Below are 18,212 nucleotides of genomic sequence, written 5' to 3'. Positions count from 1 at the left end.
CTTAGGGAGTTAAACTTAATTGTGATTTTACACTTTAGGTTGCTTTCTAGGTAGATTTCACAATAGCATCTTTTAATGTTGTTTGTGATAAAATCGGGAAATAAACGGGATACTCTTGTGATCAAGGTATCCTAGGACTTTTAATAAATGAGAGATTAAAATATCAATTCTAGTCATTGATGAAAATACATGTTTGTGAATGATACTATCCCGTGACCAATATCTTCTCCTTATATTGATTATTCAAATTATTTTATTGCTTTGCTAAAACAAAATCCCCCCTTGGTTACTAAGAAACTGAAATTTTATAACAACAAAAGCCTCTCTGTGGGAACGAACTCTTTCTTATCACGTACTATATTTATATCTAGTTGAGTGAGAAAGTGAATTATTTTTGACGCATACGACAGCGATCAGTGGTGCCGGATCTAATGGTAGATTTGAATGAAGGAGGCACCGGTGGGGTTTCTTTTTTCCTCTCTCGAATTTGCGAAAAAGAAGGAAGAGAGATAAAAAAGGTTAAATGTGGAATTATAAAAGTTATGTTTTGAAAGAAAATTTCAATTATGTCATTAAGGATATTTGTAAAGTTTTTCAAGGACATTTGTGAAGACCCATCAAAAGCAAGGACAATAATTCAATTTCCACTAATAATTTTTCGATTTTTAAAAATAAAATTCAGAAATTAGATCGTAAATTAAATTTAAGAACTCTTTTTCGTGAAGCGAATTTCTTTTTCCTTTCTGATCCACACCATCTATAGAAAACGAACACAATCCAAACAGACCCTGAGACATACCGTTAGTGTGAGAATTTTATTAGGGGTTATTTTGTTTTTGGTACTCAGGTTTTGTCCAACTTTTGAGTTTGATCTAACATTTGTCCAGCTTGGTGTTTGGTATTTGAAAAAAACGTTGACCCACGTTGACTCTTGACTTCTGTTTAGCATTTATTAAAAATTAATATAAAATCTAATAATTGACCGAATTTACTATTACACCCTTTAGTTTAAACCAAAAGGAGTAGAACTCGACTACCTCTTCTTCCCTTTCAATTCCTTTCTCTTCTTTATTTCTCTCTGCCAATTCAGGAAGTTGAATTTTTCTGAGAGTTTTCTGTGGAATCCTTAAAGAGATTAATTAAACCGAGAGAGAAGATATTGATGTTGATGAACAAGGAACAACTGATGATGGTGATGAGATCGATTGAACTCAGGTAATTGGGGGAAAATGTAAATCAGAGAGAATATAAGTAGGGTTTTTATAATTTGATTTTGAATTGGTATGTTTATTTTAAACCTAGGAAGAAACTATAGGATGATAAAATTTATCTATACGTTCTTATCCAAATAGAAATTAGGGTTCTTGAGGGTGAATTTACAGAGATTAAAAATTAGGGTTCTCGGGGATGAGATTAAAGATGGGTTTTGAGTTAATTGAATATATTAGGTTGAAATTTCAGATGAAGTCATGTCTCGTGCAATGAATTGAAATCTCAGTGAGATTAGGGTTTGCTTTAGAGGATTTTGGGTAAATAGAGGCAGAAGAAAAGATTCTGCTAAGGGAGGTTTGAATTTTTAGCAGATGGGTTCGAAGTCAAGAAATTAAGTTACAATTTGGGCTTGATTTGAATCTGATATTGAATAAATTAGAGTCGACGGATGGGTTCTGATGCAAGTTTGTGGTGATTTGAATTTTCAAAAAACTACACGGAGAATATTGTGGTGATGTTTCAAGGGTTGTTGGAAGATGGGTTGATGAGAATAAGAGAAGAAATTGTAGTGGTGTTGGTTATGATAGCTTCTGGTGGTGCTGTTGAGTTATTTAATTGATGGAGTCTGTGCTGGTAATTGAGAAGCCGAAAAGAAATTGATGGTATTTGAGATGGCTGTTTTCTGTGTGACTCGAGATGTTGTGGTTGATTGCGCTACAAAAAGGATTGATTGTTAGCTGTGCTAGGAGATATTGAATGAAACATCTAAAATTCTGGTGTTGCTGAAGAAATGTTGATGCAGTGGTCCGTTGAGTTACGAGTTTTGGATATGAAGATTCTACATTTTCAAATGTAGATGAAGATGGATCAAGGTGGATTCTGGTTTATGTAGAAGAGGCAAATAAGTAAAATACTCAATTATTAATTAAAAAGAAAAAGAAAAAGGAAAAAAATAGGTCAAACAAAGTCAATCACAGTCAACGTCAATTTCAAGTACCAAACACCAAGCTGGACAAATGTTAGACCAAACTCAAAAGTTGGACAAAACGTGAGTACCAAAAATAAAATAACCCTTTTAATAGTTAGTATGTAGAGAGAAAGAAAAGAAAAAGGAAAGAGCGGAGTAAGAAAACGTGGCCCATCCTTCGAACAATTCTCATAGTTGGTAAGTAATGGATCATATTTGGTTGAATCAAAACACAAAACCTCCTGCCCGATTCACTCCTCTTCTTCTGTTATTAGGTTTTTCTTTCTATCTTCTTCCTCCTCCTTCCGAATCCCCAATTTCAATCTGTGTAATTCATTCTTTCAATGTTGATAATTCGAAAGAAGAAGAGATTGCCAGATAAATCACAACAACAACAAAAACAAATCTACGTATCAAAGTTTTGTCAACAACCAAGAAGTCGTCGTGGTTCTAAACCTAGAACTGATTTCTCTCTTTTCATATCCTCTTCTGCTGCTGATTCTTCATCATCTTCATCCTCTTCAATGCTGCATCATCGTCATCCAGGTTTGATTAAATTTAGTTTCTTATTTTGATTTGGCTTCTTTAAATTTGTTATTTTTTTTAAATTTTTTTGTGCTTAGACTAAATGTGAATTGAGTTGTTTCATCAAATTTTGATTGCATTGACTAATTCATATCTAACTCATCTAGAAAGTTTACTCCTTTTTCTGTTCATAGTTTTCACGAAATTCAATTAGGGGTGAAAAGAGGGGCATTGAATTGAATTAAAATCACTGATAATTGCTTATTGTAGTGGATACTGTCTAGTAGTGTTAAATTCAGTTTGTAGATCATAAATAATATGCTTAATTAAAGATTAATAAGGATAAAATTGGTGATTAAGAAACAATGTACTACCTTGCTCTTAGCTTCCTGAAGGATTAATGCTCTCAAAAAAATAGTTTTGCAGACCCATTATTCCACCTGTTTAGGACTTGAATCATATCAGGAAAGTGGTGTAAGTTGCATTTTCTGACATGATAGATAGAGTTAAGAGAACTTTATAGCTCATTATTCTCCTACTATGAATTACAACAGGTGCAACTTCAGAGTGCTCAAGGTACGGAAATGGTCAATCTCAGGTTGCAACGTCTAGCTTGGGACAAACTTGTCAAGCAGTTTTCCGTAGGCGTAAAAAGGAAATGCCTAGTTTCCCTCTTGTTCAATGCAGTGTGATCAAGATCGTAGGAGAGGAAAAAAATTCCTCTAGTTCAATCAGCGAACAAATTCCTCAAACGGAGTCGGTCGCACAAGATATGATCCTGGAAAACTGTGATGATGGGTTCGTGGTTATCTGTTGACGTCTGATTTGTCTCTATACTTTACTAAACCAAGACTAACTTAACAACTTCTGCAGAAACAGAGATCTCCAGGAAAGTGTTACTGCTGGTGAACTGGCTTCAACTCCCAATAAATCTATATCGCAGGTAGTAGAAAGCAATGATGTTCGGATGGCTGCAGGAAGCATTGTATGGGCTAAAACTGCTAATGAGATGTGGTGGCCTGCAAAGGTAGGTTGAGTTGCACTAGCTCGCCGGATTGTTTGGTATTGGAAGTTATTTTGCATTTTCTTATCTGACAAGGGGGAAAGATTTTGATGGGTTGCATGAGAAAGGTGAAATACCCTCCACTGATACGCTTGTGTATCCCAGCTCTTCAATTTGGATCCTCCCTCCCTTGTGTAGTTTACATCAGCTATGGTGAGAGTAGAGGAGTTCTAAAGACAAAGTGTGAGAGGTTCGTTAAGTATATAACCTAGTTTCTTTTTCCCTTTAATATCTTCAGGTTATGGAAGGAAAAACTACTGCTGATGTTTCAAGTGATCAAGGTGTCAATGGACATGTTCAAGTACAATATTTTGGGAACCATGAAAAGTAATTTCCCTTGCTACGTTTGTCACCAAATTTAAAATATTTTTAATATCATTATGGGTAAAACATTTCTACGTTAACCTAACCTGTTTATGGAGGACTCTGAACTTATGAACTGTTTCTTTCAGTGCTTGGCTAACTCCAGAAGGAAACATTTCCCTGTTTGATGAAGTGAGTATGAATGGTTCATCTTGTGTCATACACATATAGAACTCATCATGTTTAGGTTATCTGATAATGCAAGTAATCATACTGTTGAAGTTGTCACTCTGTATTTTCTTCTATCATTAGCTGATACTCAGGGTTGATCTTTTTTACCATCCAGTGCTTTAAAGAAAGGAGTTGTAATCCTCTGGCAGCCTTTCAAGATGCTTTGAAACAGGTATAACAGTCCTCTCTTGATCTTGCAACTCCGTAATCAATAAATGTTTCTGTTGTCCTGTTTGGTCTTAAATTGATGTTTCCTTACTAAATTCAGGCCCTGTATTGCAAAGAGCAGTTAAGATGTTGCTGGGAGAGGGATGGAGTTAGGAACTCAAGTCAAGAGCAGCCTTCTGGTATGTTATTGCAGCTTACTTGCATTTATAATTATGTAGTGAGCCTAATTAGGATAGGAGCAATTATAAGGAGATCGTGGTAATATAATTAAGTTTAGCTTGGCCACGGATGAACTCTTTACTTAGTCCGTCAAGTAGCTCCCTAGATATTTCCCTCTTAACGCTTATGCTATAAGAAACAAGAATCCGGGTAACATTTTCAATCAAGACTTGCGCATCTATGAGAATCCAAAAGATGAAGATGAGTTGCTCAGCTTTTGATGAATCCTTAAGATAATTAAGTGATTAAATCTCAGTTTGTTGTTTTTACTTTTATGGTTATGCCAGCAACAAGTCTGCACAATATTTCATTTTCATCCAAAAGTAGAAGCTTTATGCAAGTTAAAGGTAGAACCTGTTGGACTTCAAGTCAAGTGTGATTATTTGTCTAGTTCCTTCACATTTGATAATATGACATATAAGTTACTGTAGATTTTCATGTTGCTGCATAATGAAGTTGATGAATTTGGGCATTTTAAATTTGCTGTAATGAGTTATAAGGACCTTGACCTTTCGATGACAACATCACCACCTATACTTTTATCTTAATTCTGTCATTTGATATCAGTCTTCGGCTTGCTTTCTAGTTGCACCATTAGATAAATGCATAGAACCAAGTTCAAGCAGAACAGAGGATTCACTCGAGAAAAGGAGGGGTAAAAGAAACGAAAACCAAAAGTTCTTTTCGAGGTAAGTCATCATTTACGTAATCACAAGTTAACTCCATACTTTGTTTAGCTAGCAGCGTTAGTGAATTTTCACGGGTGATTCTTGTTGCAGAATGTGACTTTTCAAACCAAATCAGTAAAGAAAGTGAGACGATTTAGAATAACGCGGTCCCTTGGTCTCACAGCTCCAATTGGATCTCCCTTTTCTCCCACTTACCAGTGGTAAATATCAGATAATCGTGTAGAGTCTTATATTTCTCCCGTTTTATGTATTTGGCTTAGCCTATTTGAATTGTCATAGTTCAATTCATTCTTGTGAGGAATCCCGTTTTTTTTTTCTTCTCGCTTCTCTTTTAGTTTTTGAAGAAATTTGATCATGTTAACATTAAGCGTTACTCGACAAGTATCTGTTCTTCTTGATCGTCTGCTTATACGCAATTACACGTAGCAGATCTGTATACTAATGTATATATTATTGGTCTTACCCAGAAAATAAAAGGGATTTATTAATGCATTTCAAGGCAGCATGGAATCTTATGAAGTGCTCAAGAACCGTCGAAAAACAATGTACTATGAAGTGTATGGTTCATGCAGTCATGATACCATATTCTAACAAGCTTTTCCACCCTTCATTTTCTTGTTTTGCTGTGTGGGGGTGGGGACCTACCTAATCTAGCATTCAGTGTGCATGGCATGACCATTTAGTGCTGGCCATTATACATATAATACTGCACATTTTGCATCATTTGTCTCCCTCTATTTGACTACCTAACCTGTTTCGGGCAAGTTTATTATTGTTAAACTTGCCAGCTGAGGTAGATCAGCAAGTTGTTCATCTTCTGTTTTTTGTTTTTGGAACTTAGTGAATTGTTATATGGAAGATCCATTGGGCATCTACTATATGGCTCTGCGTTTGCGATCTAAAAATCCACTCAAAATCTTGTGTAGTATAGTGGGACTCAAATTTCAGCAATCCAAGGTTCCTCTCAAAGTCTTGTAACATGGGATTCAAATCTCAATGCATCGACACTTCGTCTATGTATTCACACCAGCCGGCTTCAGAAGAAAACCAGCAGCAACGGCTGAATACCGGTATCCTAATAACTAACTGAGTAATTTGAACATCCAAAACTTTATCTGTCGATGACTTTGATCCCACCACAGAATCTGAATACGTGGATCCCGTAATGGTTTTCCTAATACAGTAAACTGATTGAGAATCTAGAAAATGATGTTGATGATAGTCCTTCTCTTCTTTTTGTTTGCTCGGTCGAGTTTGATGATGATGTAAGTGATGATTTCATTTGCACCAATTTGACTTGGTTGTGCTGAGCGCCCGTGGATGCTTACTTATTCCTACTTAATACTTGCACACTGCACTACCTTCATGGAAGAAAACGAAATCTCAAACAAAAACTGTCATACTCGCGGTGTCCAATAGCTGCATCCATTGTAATTAATGAGAATCATTTCCAGATACGATATTTTCTAGTATCTAATAAAATATTGTTTTCATGATAGTATAAGGAAAACCGTAACCATTTTTTACGTTTGAATGTTCTAAATGGCATGAGCCATGGAGGCACGCCAAAGCTTATTGATTGGTACGTGTAACGATGTTGAAAATTAACATTAATCAACTAAGTTTTTTAAGATTAAGAACTTTCTATGACTGATTTCTCATTGCTTAGTTAATTAACAATTGAGTTGATAATAATGGCTTGTGGTCCGAGCGTGACAGTAGTGACGATCAGAGATTGCGACATATTTAGGCTAAGTCCCTTGCATCTAATCCGACAGAAGCAAATATATATTTCCGAGCTACATTATTTGTAAGACAGAAAGAAGAAAAATAAGCATTATTAGATTTCTTAAATATTTGTTTCGCTATCTCCCATTCAATATTCAGCAAGCATATTACAAAACTTAAGACAATAAAATAAATTGAAACATTATACTTTTTCTTCTCTGAATATTCTCCAGTCTACAGCATTGTGTTTACTGGACTAGGCAAGTGGTGTTTTGCATGTTTTCTTTAGACTGGCCGGATAAAAGTAAGTGCTTTTCCTTTAAATGATGGGGTAAAGTTATATATTCATTCTCATGCTTAAGGAAATGTAAGGAGAATATTGTTAAATACGAACACTTTTATACGCCTCATAAAAAACCAATTCGAATTTGAAATCCTTGTAACGAGATGGGACTTCTGCAGAGCCATGGCACATAGAGTGGTGCAGGGAAGTTTAATTACATTGTATAGTTAGTTGCACAAGATTAGAAAGTTCTTTTTTTCTTTTTCTTTTTTTTTAAAATAAAAAACACAAGATTAGAAAGTTAATTAATTAAAATGGAATCTCGTGTGTGGGGCTGGTTCGGTAGTATTTCAGAGCTAGAGGGTTGACAAGAACCAAGTTTTCTATATATTCATCTCTCACTTCAATACAACCTTCATGCATTGACATAAGACAGAGGGAGATCATTATTATAGAATTATAGTCATCTCTCTCGACATTTTGGCATACCTCAAAAGAAAAAATAATTGTGGTAATACACAGGAAAAAGATGATTTCTGGGAACACTAATAGTTCAGGTTTTAAGCAAATTTTGTACGGGGTAGCAGATGATGTATTATCATCATCATCTCTGCAGGATCATACAAGTTCAAGTAATGAAGATAATAAATGTCAATCTAATGCATTTCTTTACAGTTTTTCAGTTCTCAAAGACAAAGTTCATCAAGTGCAAACCTTAGTTAATGTTGCAGTTCTTTCTCAGGATCAAGGAGTAGTTCAACAACCAGTTGAATCTGTATCAATGGCCATAGCTGGAATCAGAGCTTTACTTCAAGAGATAATTGTGAATGCATCTTCGATGATGTTTACTTGTCAACAGTTAGCTTTAACAACTGAAAGCTATATAAATTCTTCTTATGTTGCTGGTATGGGTAGTAATGATATGCATCAATTATGGCGCGTTCATAAGGTGGACGATGAAGTAGTTGGTTTGCCACCAACACAACTCAGTGATCCTCATCCAAGTCATGTTCAAATTGGAAACGAAACTGGTGGAGGCGGCAGTTTTTTTTCTGACGAACATCTAGAGTGGTATGGCGACAACTATAACAATTACAATACCACTAATGTTCATGATGACATTACCACCACCAGCAGCAAGAAGGTAGTCGTTGAAGAGATGAGATTATTGAATGAAGTTGAAAAGAAAGAGGTGAGAACTGATGGGTGTTCTCCAACAAATTACGAATTAATCGAATTGGATGCAGCGGATTTGTTGGCCAAGTACACACACTATTGTCAAGTTTGTGGAAAAGGGTTTAAAAGAGATGCGAATTTACGGATGCATATGAGAGCTCATGGAGAAGAATACAAGTCTAACGCAGCTCTAAGCAATCCAAGGAAGAGTAGAAATTCTAACTCGATGGAAAATAATGCAGAATGCTACTCCATATTGGTTCCAATAAGAAAATATTCATGTCCACAAGAAGGATGTAGATGGAACAAAAAACACGCCAAGTTTCAGCCGCTGAAGTCTATGATATGTGTAAAAAATCATTATAAGAGGAGCCATTGTCCAAAGATGTACGTGTGTAATCGATGTAATCAGAAGCAATTTTCGGTGCTTTCGGATTTAAGGACTCATGAGAAGCATTGTGGTGATCTTAAATGGCAGTGCTCTTGTGGAACTACTTTCTCTAGGAAAGATAAACTAATAGGTCATTGCGCTTTATTCTTTGGACATATTCCAGCAGGAAATACTTCCGCAAAGCAGGAAAAGTTTGAGCTTCATATTGAATAGTAATTCTGATGGATGAATAGACAATAATTGACGGTATTAATTAAGTAGATGATAATGAAAGTTTTCATATGGGTCCTAGAAAGGATTATCCATTTTGTTGCTATTAATGTTGTTTTAAGCAATTTTTTTAGATTTTTTTTCCTGCTACAGTATTTTTACAACTGAGAGTTATTTGGGCTCTTGAAAGTTGTACAGAAGTAACGATGATAGCTTCGTGTTCACAATCAAATTTCGCAGTATTAATGAAATACAATATTTGAAATATAAGGATGATCGGATGATAAAACAAAGATGAAAACTCTGAGCATATGAGCTCGTCATCGTTTTATTTACATTACTTAACATAAATATAAAGGTACGATCATAAACAAGTGCATAAGATAAAGGTATGTAAAGTGATAAGTACAGAATGTAGATGAGGTAGCGATTTACGTGGTTCGGCACTAAGGCCTACATCCACGGGGTTCTGGGGTTTTCACTATGTATTGATCAGAATTACAATGCTCAGTCAAATGACTTTGAGTAAGGAACTAAGGTAAAATAACGGGTCCAACTCATGCCTAGTATTTACACCATCTCTCTCTACTAATAATTTCCTCTCTCAAATTGGTCAATCCCTTCTCGTTTGGTGGAATGGGGTATTTATAGGCTCTTCTTGTGGACCCCCACCTCTTTAATACAATTGTTACCCATTTCCTAGGTTTATGTGCCGATCACGAAGATGATCAGCGTTCTTGCCCGATGATGTTCCAACGGTAATACCTTGTAGCGAAGATCCGCCTCTGCTTGAGCCATCCGAATTGTGACACGTATCCTATGTTCGTAGCATTTAATGTTGGTGGTTGGGGTAATTCCCACGCTCGAGACAGTTGTTGCAGCAGTTGTCATTTCAATGTCAGTGGACTTAATCTCCTTCATCCATTTTGAATCTGTTTTGGGATGGGGTAAAGTAACTTATTTGAGTTTCTATCGTGCTCCGCGGTACTCTTCTCATCCGGTACTCCTTAGCTCTTCGACCGTTGGATTTGCTTATTGATAAATACGTGGAAGATGATGATTTATGGCCCTGGGTGTTGTAACGTGTCATCGTACTCTGATGCTCCTTCTTCTTATGACGTCAACGTGTATTATTCTCGACACGTGCTAATACGGATTAGGTGCACACAATTTTCTCCTCTTCTAAATTTGATGAGGGTCAAAGGTTGAAGAAAATTCTTTCTTTCTACACGTTTCCCACTTCTTACAATAACTCCCCCTCGATTCTCCTGGCAGTTTTTTTCTCAATTTATTGCGGCTATAAATGTGAGAGGGGGTCTAAGCATAATAACTTTTATTCTCATTCTTATTCTCTTATCAGTTCTTTTTCTGTTCTCTGAGAAGCACTAACCTTTTCCTTTTTCCTTCTTTTGTTTTTTAGCTCTTTATTCCTACTGATATCTAGTGTCACTGATACTGCGCTTGATTTGTACTGATATCATCTTCCTCAGTATCATCATATACGGGAAGATTCGGTTGGTGATTATTGATTATTCCTCTCTTCAGTCTTCTGATTCCGCCATTATTACAGGTATTTTGATTTCGTCATTGCTTTAATGGTTCAGTTTTCTTACTTCGTTTTTGCTGCTGCTACTGTTGCTTCCGGGTTTCGTGATGGAGAACATAATATATAAAAAGTATATATACTTGCCTTTGTTCTTCATCACGAAATCTGGGGTCGATTGATATTTTTGATTGGAGTATTTTCTCTTGATTGTTCTGGGTTTCTGATGAACTGTATATCTTGTTTCTGATCTTCGCTTACGTTTTATGCCCTTGTTAGACCGCTATGGCTGGTGATGAACGTCGATCTAGCCCTTATAGGTCTCCACAACATAGCCCTTATAGATCCCCTCCACCTAGAAGTCCTGATATTTTTCCTCCGAAGATTCCGCTGCAAAGGTCTTCTCAGCGTGGTCCTCTTGGTTCCTCTCGGTCAAATCCTCGTCCTCAGGGGCCTTCTTCGTCGACTGATCCAAAAGCTTCTACCCTGAAGGGGGGGCACCGATAAGAAGGGTTCTCGGCACACAGTGGATCGTCCCGTAGACAAATCATCTTCACAACGTTATGAACCGATGGCGGCTCAGAATCTTCGTGCTGTTGCACGGTCTAACCCATCGGTTCTACCAAGATCTAAATCTTCGTCGAAGGGTCTCTCTCCATATCAAGCTCCTCCTCTTCCGTCAAGGAATCCGTCGGTGAAGATAAAATCTTCGGATGAGGATCAAGCTCTTCCTAATCCTCCACCGGAGACATCTTCTAGTAAAGCAGTATCTCTGAATGTTGTTCCTACGGTGCAGACTACTTTGGTTCCTCAGAAGAAAAAATGAGCCCTTGTTTCCTTTTGGAATATTGATCTTGCTGCGTTTAAAGTGAAGCATGGCCTTGAACATTTTGAAGTTCGTTTTTATAACCAAGGGGATGATCTTACTTATGATATGATAAAGAACTATAAGTACGATTCCCAACATATCTTGACTATTATCGGCGCATTCGAGGCGGGTCTGATGCTTCCTTTGTATAAATGGAAGGACTCATTTTATTACGATGTGCTGGGTCATTGTGGCGATGGTTTTAATTGTCACACCTACTGCCGCTCAGTGGCTCAACTAAGCGGGAATTTCTGGCGATGTTTTCGTGAGAGTTGTCTTCGGAGTAAGGGTGAGACTATGATGACATGCTACACTCCTGATCCTGAACAGATGAGTTGGTATACCGCTAAGAATTTCAATGCTTCTTTCGGAGACTATGCCTATAGCAGGAACCGAAAAAGGTGGAGTGTTGGACTTCGTCAGATAACCGCTCCTCATGGTGAGATTCGTCTTTTGAGCGAAGTAAGCCATACCAAACTGCGGTACGTCCCTGGTACTGAATCATATGAGAAACCGCTGCTTTTCCCCCTTAAGGAATGTCTTCGTCGTGATCACGACCATGAGTGGCATGCTACTCCTATTGAAGGCATTGGTCCCTGGGCCTATGGATGGATTCCCGGTGAGCATGGATGAAAGCTTACTGATCTTAGAAAGACGCGTGCCGATCCACCAGCCCGCTATGGTGACTATGTCCCTTAGGCTTTAAATTTTGCTGGCATGAGGTTCGATTATTTGGTTGAGGTATGTCAAAAAGATCCTTTTGAATATTGTGCTTTTTTCTTTGTCCCGCGACACTTTATTCATATGTTCTTGATGTGTTAGGATGATGGCGACGAAGAAAGTTCTGAAGTTGCTCTTCCTTCAAAGGGTAAAACTATTGTCAAGTTATGATTTGATATAGTATGGCGTATGTATGTTTCCCCTTGAATCAGAGATTGACATATGTTTCTTGTAGGCTTCGAAGAAATAGAATATCAGTCTTGTTGAGTCTTCTACGGTAGAACTTGAAGGGCAAAGATCCCTGAGGTAACTGGTCCGATGGTTGATGAAGAAGAACTGGATGATGAGGAAGAAGAAAAAGAAGAAGTTCTTGAAGAACGAACTGAGATTACTCCTTATCCTCATACTGATACCGAAGAACAAATCGATCTTAGAGGGAAAGGTGGTAGTCATATGGATGATCCTGAGCGCATACAGTCTCCTCGTCAAGAGACCGAAAATCTTGGTCTTCGATTGTCAGATGATCGTTTTACCCCCGATCATATGGATGTTCCAAACGAAGAGCTTCCGTCTTCGAATCCAGAGTTTTCCTTTGGTAAGATATATTCTGCTGGTGGTCAACCTGATTTGGGGGCTCTCATGGGTATATCCTCATATTTCAAGCTGCTATCTCCTGATGTTAATTGAGAAGTGGAGGTCGAAGGTGATGATGAAAAAGTGGATGATGGAGAAGATAGTTCTGAAGGCGAGGATGCTGATCTTCAGGCCGATCGTGAGAGGAAAGGAAAAGAACCATCTGCGGGTCAATCTTCAGAACAGTTTATTCAGTCGGTGATGCAGAGTGATGATGATCAGACCTTCGAATGGTTGAAGAAAAAGGGGCTTCTGAAGGTTCTTTTCCCTGCTCCGATTGTTCAAGGCGAGAGGGACTCTGACACTTTCACTCGTAGGCACATGGAGTTGTCGTCATTCGAGAAAGTAAACGAAGAATGGCAGTGTGTCGTAGGTACTTCCTTTCCTGCTGATTTCCAAGTGTCGGCTCCTTCGACTATTGCTGGGATGATGGCTATTTTTAATGGGCACGCTTATGGATTTCCTCAGCATCGCATCCTTGAGGTTAAGTATTCGTCAAAAGTCTGATTATTCTTAAGATTGTATGAAATCCTTGCTGTTGTTTCTAACGTGCATTTTTCATGTAGATGGCTACTAGCGAGCATTGCAACCATGTTGTTTATCAATTCTTTCGGGATAAGGCGCTTAAGCTGGAGGTAAAGCTTCGCCAGCAAGATGATGAACTTCATTCTGCTCAATTGGCAGCTGGTGAAAAAGATAAAGAAATATTGCTGCTAAAAGAGCAGTTAAAAGAAAAACAACAACCCAATGAAGTCAAAGAGTCTATTCGTTACGAACTGGAGAAGTCTCGTGATGATGCTTCTTCGGCGGGCACTTCGAACAAAGGTTTTCCCCTTTCCTTTCCTCCTGTCTTTGTCTGTTTAGTGTTCTTTCTGAGTTAGCCACCCATGTCTTCAGCGGGTGGTGCCGAAGAGTTAGTATGGCTTCGGGAGGAAAGGACTCGACAAGCTTCTCGTATCAAGGATCTGGTTTCAAAAGTAGTAGAAGTATCCGACATATGGAATTCTCGTGGTGATCAACATAATCAGTTATTAGCGGGTTATCGAAAACAGCGAGAACAGATGGTTGAGATGCAGAACTCTGTTTTCGTCGCTCGTAGCCAGTTCAGAGGTACTTTGCAATGGACCCGTCGGTCTCTTTATGAGGCTCGTGACGCGGTTTCTCGGCTAGAAGTCGAATTAGTGGATTTACAAATAGATCTTCGTGAAGCCCGCTCATCTCATGATCCTGAGGTTTGGGATTATATACAGCGACTTGTTCGTGAGCGGGATGATGCAAAGGCCGAGACATATTCTCTTAGTCAAGCCATAACTGCTTCTCGTGCTGATGTCGCGCATTTGGTTGAATCATAGAAGGATCTCGAGATTAATATGTATAGGCTCACAAAGGGGATCGAGAGGATCACCAATGAAGTCAATCATCTTCGTCATTTGGATTCAATGAAGCATGTAGAGTTAGATCAATGCCAATTTGATCTTGAAAACTGCCGCCTCGATTATAAGAAACTTTCTGGCGAATATGATTTTCTTGACGAAGCCCGGGATGCAGCAGTAAATGAGTTTGAAATAGCTTCGACTGATGTCGAAGGTATACGTTCGTTTGATCATGTGTACGTATTTGTTTGTTTTCCTTATCTGATAGTTCTTTTTTTCTTTTCAGGGCTCGAGGGACAGCTTCGCCTTGCAAATGAAAGATTTGAAAAGGCTCAATCTGAACTAGTTAAGCAACAAGGGAAAACCAGCTATTTCGAGGGGTTGGTCAAGAATCTAAATGTGACTGTGAAAGAATCTGCAAAGGAAGTGGAATGTTTGAAGTCGTTGTTGACGAAATCTGAGCTCAAGGTTACTACTATTATCGTTGAGGCTCATCACCAGTTGTATTTGGAAATTAACAAAACATTGACTCAGATAGGGCAAGGACTCTTGAAGGATGGCATCGTAAAAAAAATACAAACGTCCTCCCGTTCCTGAACCCTTCGTTACCACATTTGACCCGTCGTCTGGTGGAAGTGTTCATTCGTCTCAAAAGGAGCGGCTTGGCGATCGCCCTGAGACAGGTCCTTCAGTAGAGAAGTAAGGACCTCCATGTCTTCATTGTGGAGTTAGATATTTGATAGATGGTGATTATGTGGCTTTGGGTTATTTTTTTTTGTGTATTTCTTGTATTTCTTGATTATCCCCCAAAACTTGTAATCAACTTTCATGAAATGGATCATCAATCATTTGGTATTTACATATTTGATTTTCCTGCATCGTCAAATCATATTTTTTAGAAAAATGGATATGTTATAAGTGTTTGTGTTAATAACGAAGGTTTATACCTTTCCTTCTTATTTCTGAACCTGTCACCCCGTCGGCCAATCCTGGGCCAGAGGATTACCGAACAGTGTGGGTTATGTGGTATCCTCAGATACGTGGTGTGTTGATGATTACATGCACTTGTTCCGCCGAATGACCACTTCGTGTCATGTTGGGTATCTCTTTCTACTAGAAGCCTTCCGCTTGGTTATACATTTATAGACGCTGATAGGGGAGTCCTGAGAGATTGTTTGCAAGTGTTTTCCCCAGTGTGAATGTATAGGTAAGGGATCGTAAATAAATTCCCAGGTGTTGTAAAACGCTGAGGCTTGTGTGGCAAAATAGATTTCCTATTTGATTGATGTAGCGAGGTTTACTATTCCTCAGCCAGAGATAGAAACATGTCGAGCGGGTACGCTCCCTTCTTCTTCTGGTGCTCTTCACACAAATGCAGAACTGCGTTGCTTCATGGATAGTATGGCTTGAGGTATTTCGCATTCCATGGGTGCCTTAAAATTTCTCCTTTTAAATTGCGCAGGTAATACGAACCCTTTCCTGCAACATCGTGTATTACATATGGTCCTCCCCATGTTGGTGCAAATTTTCCCCATTTCTTCTCCCGTTGATATTGCGGTATAGTACGTAGCACATACTGTCCTTCTACAAAGTTTCTAAGTCTAACCCTCTTGTTATATTCCCTTGCTAACCTGCGTCGGTAATTTTCTATCCTTTGTAATGCAGTTTCCTTATTTCCTCAAGATCATCAAACCTCTCCAACATCATGTCCTTTTTAAGGTTCTTCTCCCATGCTTCAGTCTACGTTGTTGGCATGATTATCTCTGTTGGGATTACTGCTTCTGCCCCATAGGTAAGCAGGAACGGAGATTCTCCTGTTGTCGACCTTCGTGTTGTCCTGTATGCCCATAGACTGTTGTGCAACTGCTACACCATCGGCTCTTGTGTTCATCCAACGTTTTCTTGAGGGTAAGAGCGATGGTATTGTTGGTGGCTTCGGCTTGTCCATTACTCTGGGGGTAGATCGGAGTGGATTTGTTCTTCCTGATCCCGAAGGTATCGAAGAGCATGTCAATGTTCTTTTCTTGTAGTTGCTTGCCGTTGTCGGAAACAATTTCTGCGGGTATGCCAAATATGCATATGATATTTTGAAAAATGAACGTGAACACATCTTCATCTCTGATCCTTGCTAGATATTTAGCTTCTACCCATTTGCTGAAGTAATCTGTGGCCACTATTAAAAATCACCTTTTTCCTGTTCCTTCAACTAATGGTACGACGATGTCAACTCCCCATTTTGCAAATGTCCAAGGGCTTCCGACTGAATTTAGCTTTGTCGCTGGTGCATGGTTCTTTTTGGAAAAACGCTGACATTCTTCGCATCTTCTGGCCATCTTTGCAGCGTCCTCTATTATTTGTGTCCAGTAGTATTCTTGCATCTTGGTTTTGTCTGCTAATGACCTCATTCCACTATGGTTTCCAGCATCTCCATCGTGAATTTCCTTCAAGATACAATGGCCTTCTTCTCTGGATAAGCATCGTAGTAATGGCCCGAGGAATAATTTCTTGTACAAGATTCCATCACGAAGTTGGTACCTCCCCTCCGTCGATTGTGTTTTTCTTGCTAACTTGATGTCTATGGGAAGCACTCCTTCTTTGAGGAATATATGAACTTCGGTTCTCCAATCTTCTTCGTTATTGAAATCTTCATATTCGTTGGCTCTTGTTAAGACATCATCTTCGATGATTTCTTCTTCAATATCTTCTCCTACATCATCTTCGTGATCTACCGTGGTAAGGACCAGCTGTGGTTGGATCGAGGGTTGGTATACTCTCCCTATCTTGATGGTCGTAATCTTCTCGTCCCTTATCATTGATGATATATAAGCTTAAGCATCGACATGCCTGTTGTCCTTCCTGCATAAATGCCTGAATGTGATGTTTGGTATTTGGGACACTAGGTTTTAAACTAGGGCCATGTATGCTGACAGAGTTTCATCATATGTATTATATTCCAACTCTATCTGTCGAATGACCAGTTATGAATCGCTTATTAGGCGGACATCAGTTATCCCCAGCTCCAAATTAAATGGATTGCATGCATGACGGCCTCATATTCTACTACGTTGTTGTGCTTTTCGAATTCCAGCCTCAATGCATGTACCATTTTGTCGCCTGTAGGGGTTGTGATGACGATCTTGATTCCCACACCTTCCCTATTCCTTGATCCATCGATGAAGACTTCTCATCTTCGTTGGTTAGTTGGTTCGAGCACATCTGCGGGATCCTCTTCATTTTCCTTCGTTCCGGGTAAGCCTTTAACTTCTTCGTCGTTATCCAAGGGTAAATCTGCTAAGAAATCCGCTAAGACCTGCGATTTTTGAGCATTTTGGATCTCATGTATGATGTTGACTTGTTCTAACTGTACGTTCCACTTGGATATTCTGCCAACCTTTCCTGCATTGTTGAGGAGGTTCTCAGCTTTTGTGTTGCAAATACTAGTGCCAAGATGAGATGTTAGATCTTCGTATAATTTCTCTTCGTCGTATTGAGGGTTTTGCTGACATAGTACACCGGTTGTTATATCTCCGTGTTCGTTCTGACTAATACGACGCTTACTGCATCTTCGGTCGAAGCTATGTATAATGCCAATACTTCATCAGGTTCTTGTTTCTGGAGGATCGGGATCGCTGCTAAGTATTCTTTGATATTTCGAAAAGCTTATTCGCATTCAGTAGTCCATGTGAACTTGTTCTTCTTCTTCAAAATGTTAAAGAAGTGTTTGCATTTGTCTGATGATCTTGCGGTGAATCTACCTAGAGTTGTTATGCATCCGTTGAGCTTTTACACCTTCTTCACATTCCTCGGTGATGAAATTTCCACAATGGCCTGGATCTTTACGGGGTCCACTTTGATGCCTCTCTTCGTTACCAAGTATCCGAGAAACTTCCCTGATGTGACACCGAAGGTA

General features: G+C 38.7%; 3 protein-coding genes across 5 annotated transcripts; 2 read left to right on the top strand and 1 right to left on the bottom strand.

Moving 5' to 3' along the window:
* Window positions 1-2,327: 2,327 nt before the first annotated feature.
* Window positions 2,328-5,879, top strand: LOC113307575. Of its 3 annotated transcripts, none has more exons than XM_026556017.1 (9): window positions 2,328-2,725; window positions 3,259-3,502; window positions 3,584-3,731; window positions 4,006-4,094; window positions 4,220-4,262; window positions 4,417-4,473; window positions 4,570-4,648; window positions 5,275-5,377; window positions 5,468-5,879. In XM_026556017.1, the coding sequence occupies exons 1-9, from the start codon at window positions 2,524-2,526 to the stop codon at window positions 5,472-5,474; spliced, it is 972 nt and encodes a 323-aa protein (XP_026411802.1). In that variant the 5' UTR covers window positions 2,328-2,523; the 3' UTR covers window positions 5,475-5,879. The 3 variants fall into 3 exon arrangements, with proteins under 3 accessions (XP_026411802.1, XP_026411803.1, XP_026411801.1); XM_026556018.1 differs by having other exon boundaries at window positions 3,578-3,731; window positions 4,591-4,648; XM_026556016.1 differs by having other exon boundaries at window positions 2,330-2,725; window positions 3,578-3,731.
* Window positions 5,880-7,673: 1,794 nt separating this feature from the next.
* Window positions 7,674-9,397, top strand: LOC113309567 (protein SENSITIVE TO PROTON RHIZOTOXICITY 2-like). Its single transcript, XM_026558009.1, has one exon. The coding sequence runs from the start codon at window positions 7,918-7,920 to the stop codon at window positions 9,166-9,168; it is 1,251 nt and encodes a 416-aa protein (XP_026413794.1). The 5' UTR covers window positions 7,674-7,917; the 3' UTR covers window positions 9,169-9,397.
* Window positions 9,398-16,485: 7,088 nt separating this feature from the next.
* On the bottom strand, window positions 16,486-17,115 carry LOC113312006. Its single transcript, XM_026560783.1, has one exon. The coding sequence runs from the start codon at window positions 17,113-17,115 to the stop codon at window positions 16,486-16,488; it is 630 nt and encodes a 209-aa protein (XP_026416568.1).
* Window positions 17,116-18,212: the final 1,097 nt, after the last annotated feature.

The sequence above is a fragment of the Papaver somniferum genome, chromosome 9 (assembly GCF_003573695.1).
Source record: "Papaver somniferum cultivar HN1 chromosome 9, ASM357369v1, whole genome shotgun sequence".
Classification (NCBI taxonomy): domain Eukaryota; kingdom Viridiplantae; phylum Streptophyta; class Magnoliopsida; order Ranunculales; family Papaveraceae; genus Papaver; species Papaver somniferum.
This window is presented reverse-complemented; position numbering and strand designations above follow the sequence as displayed.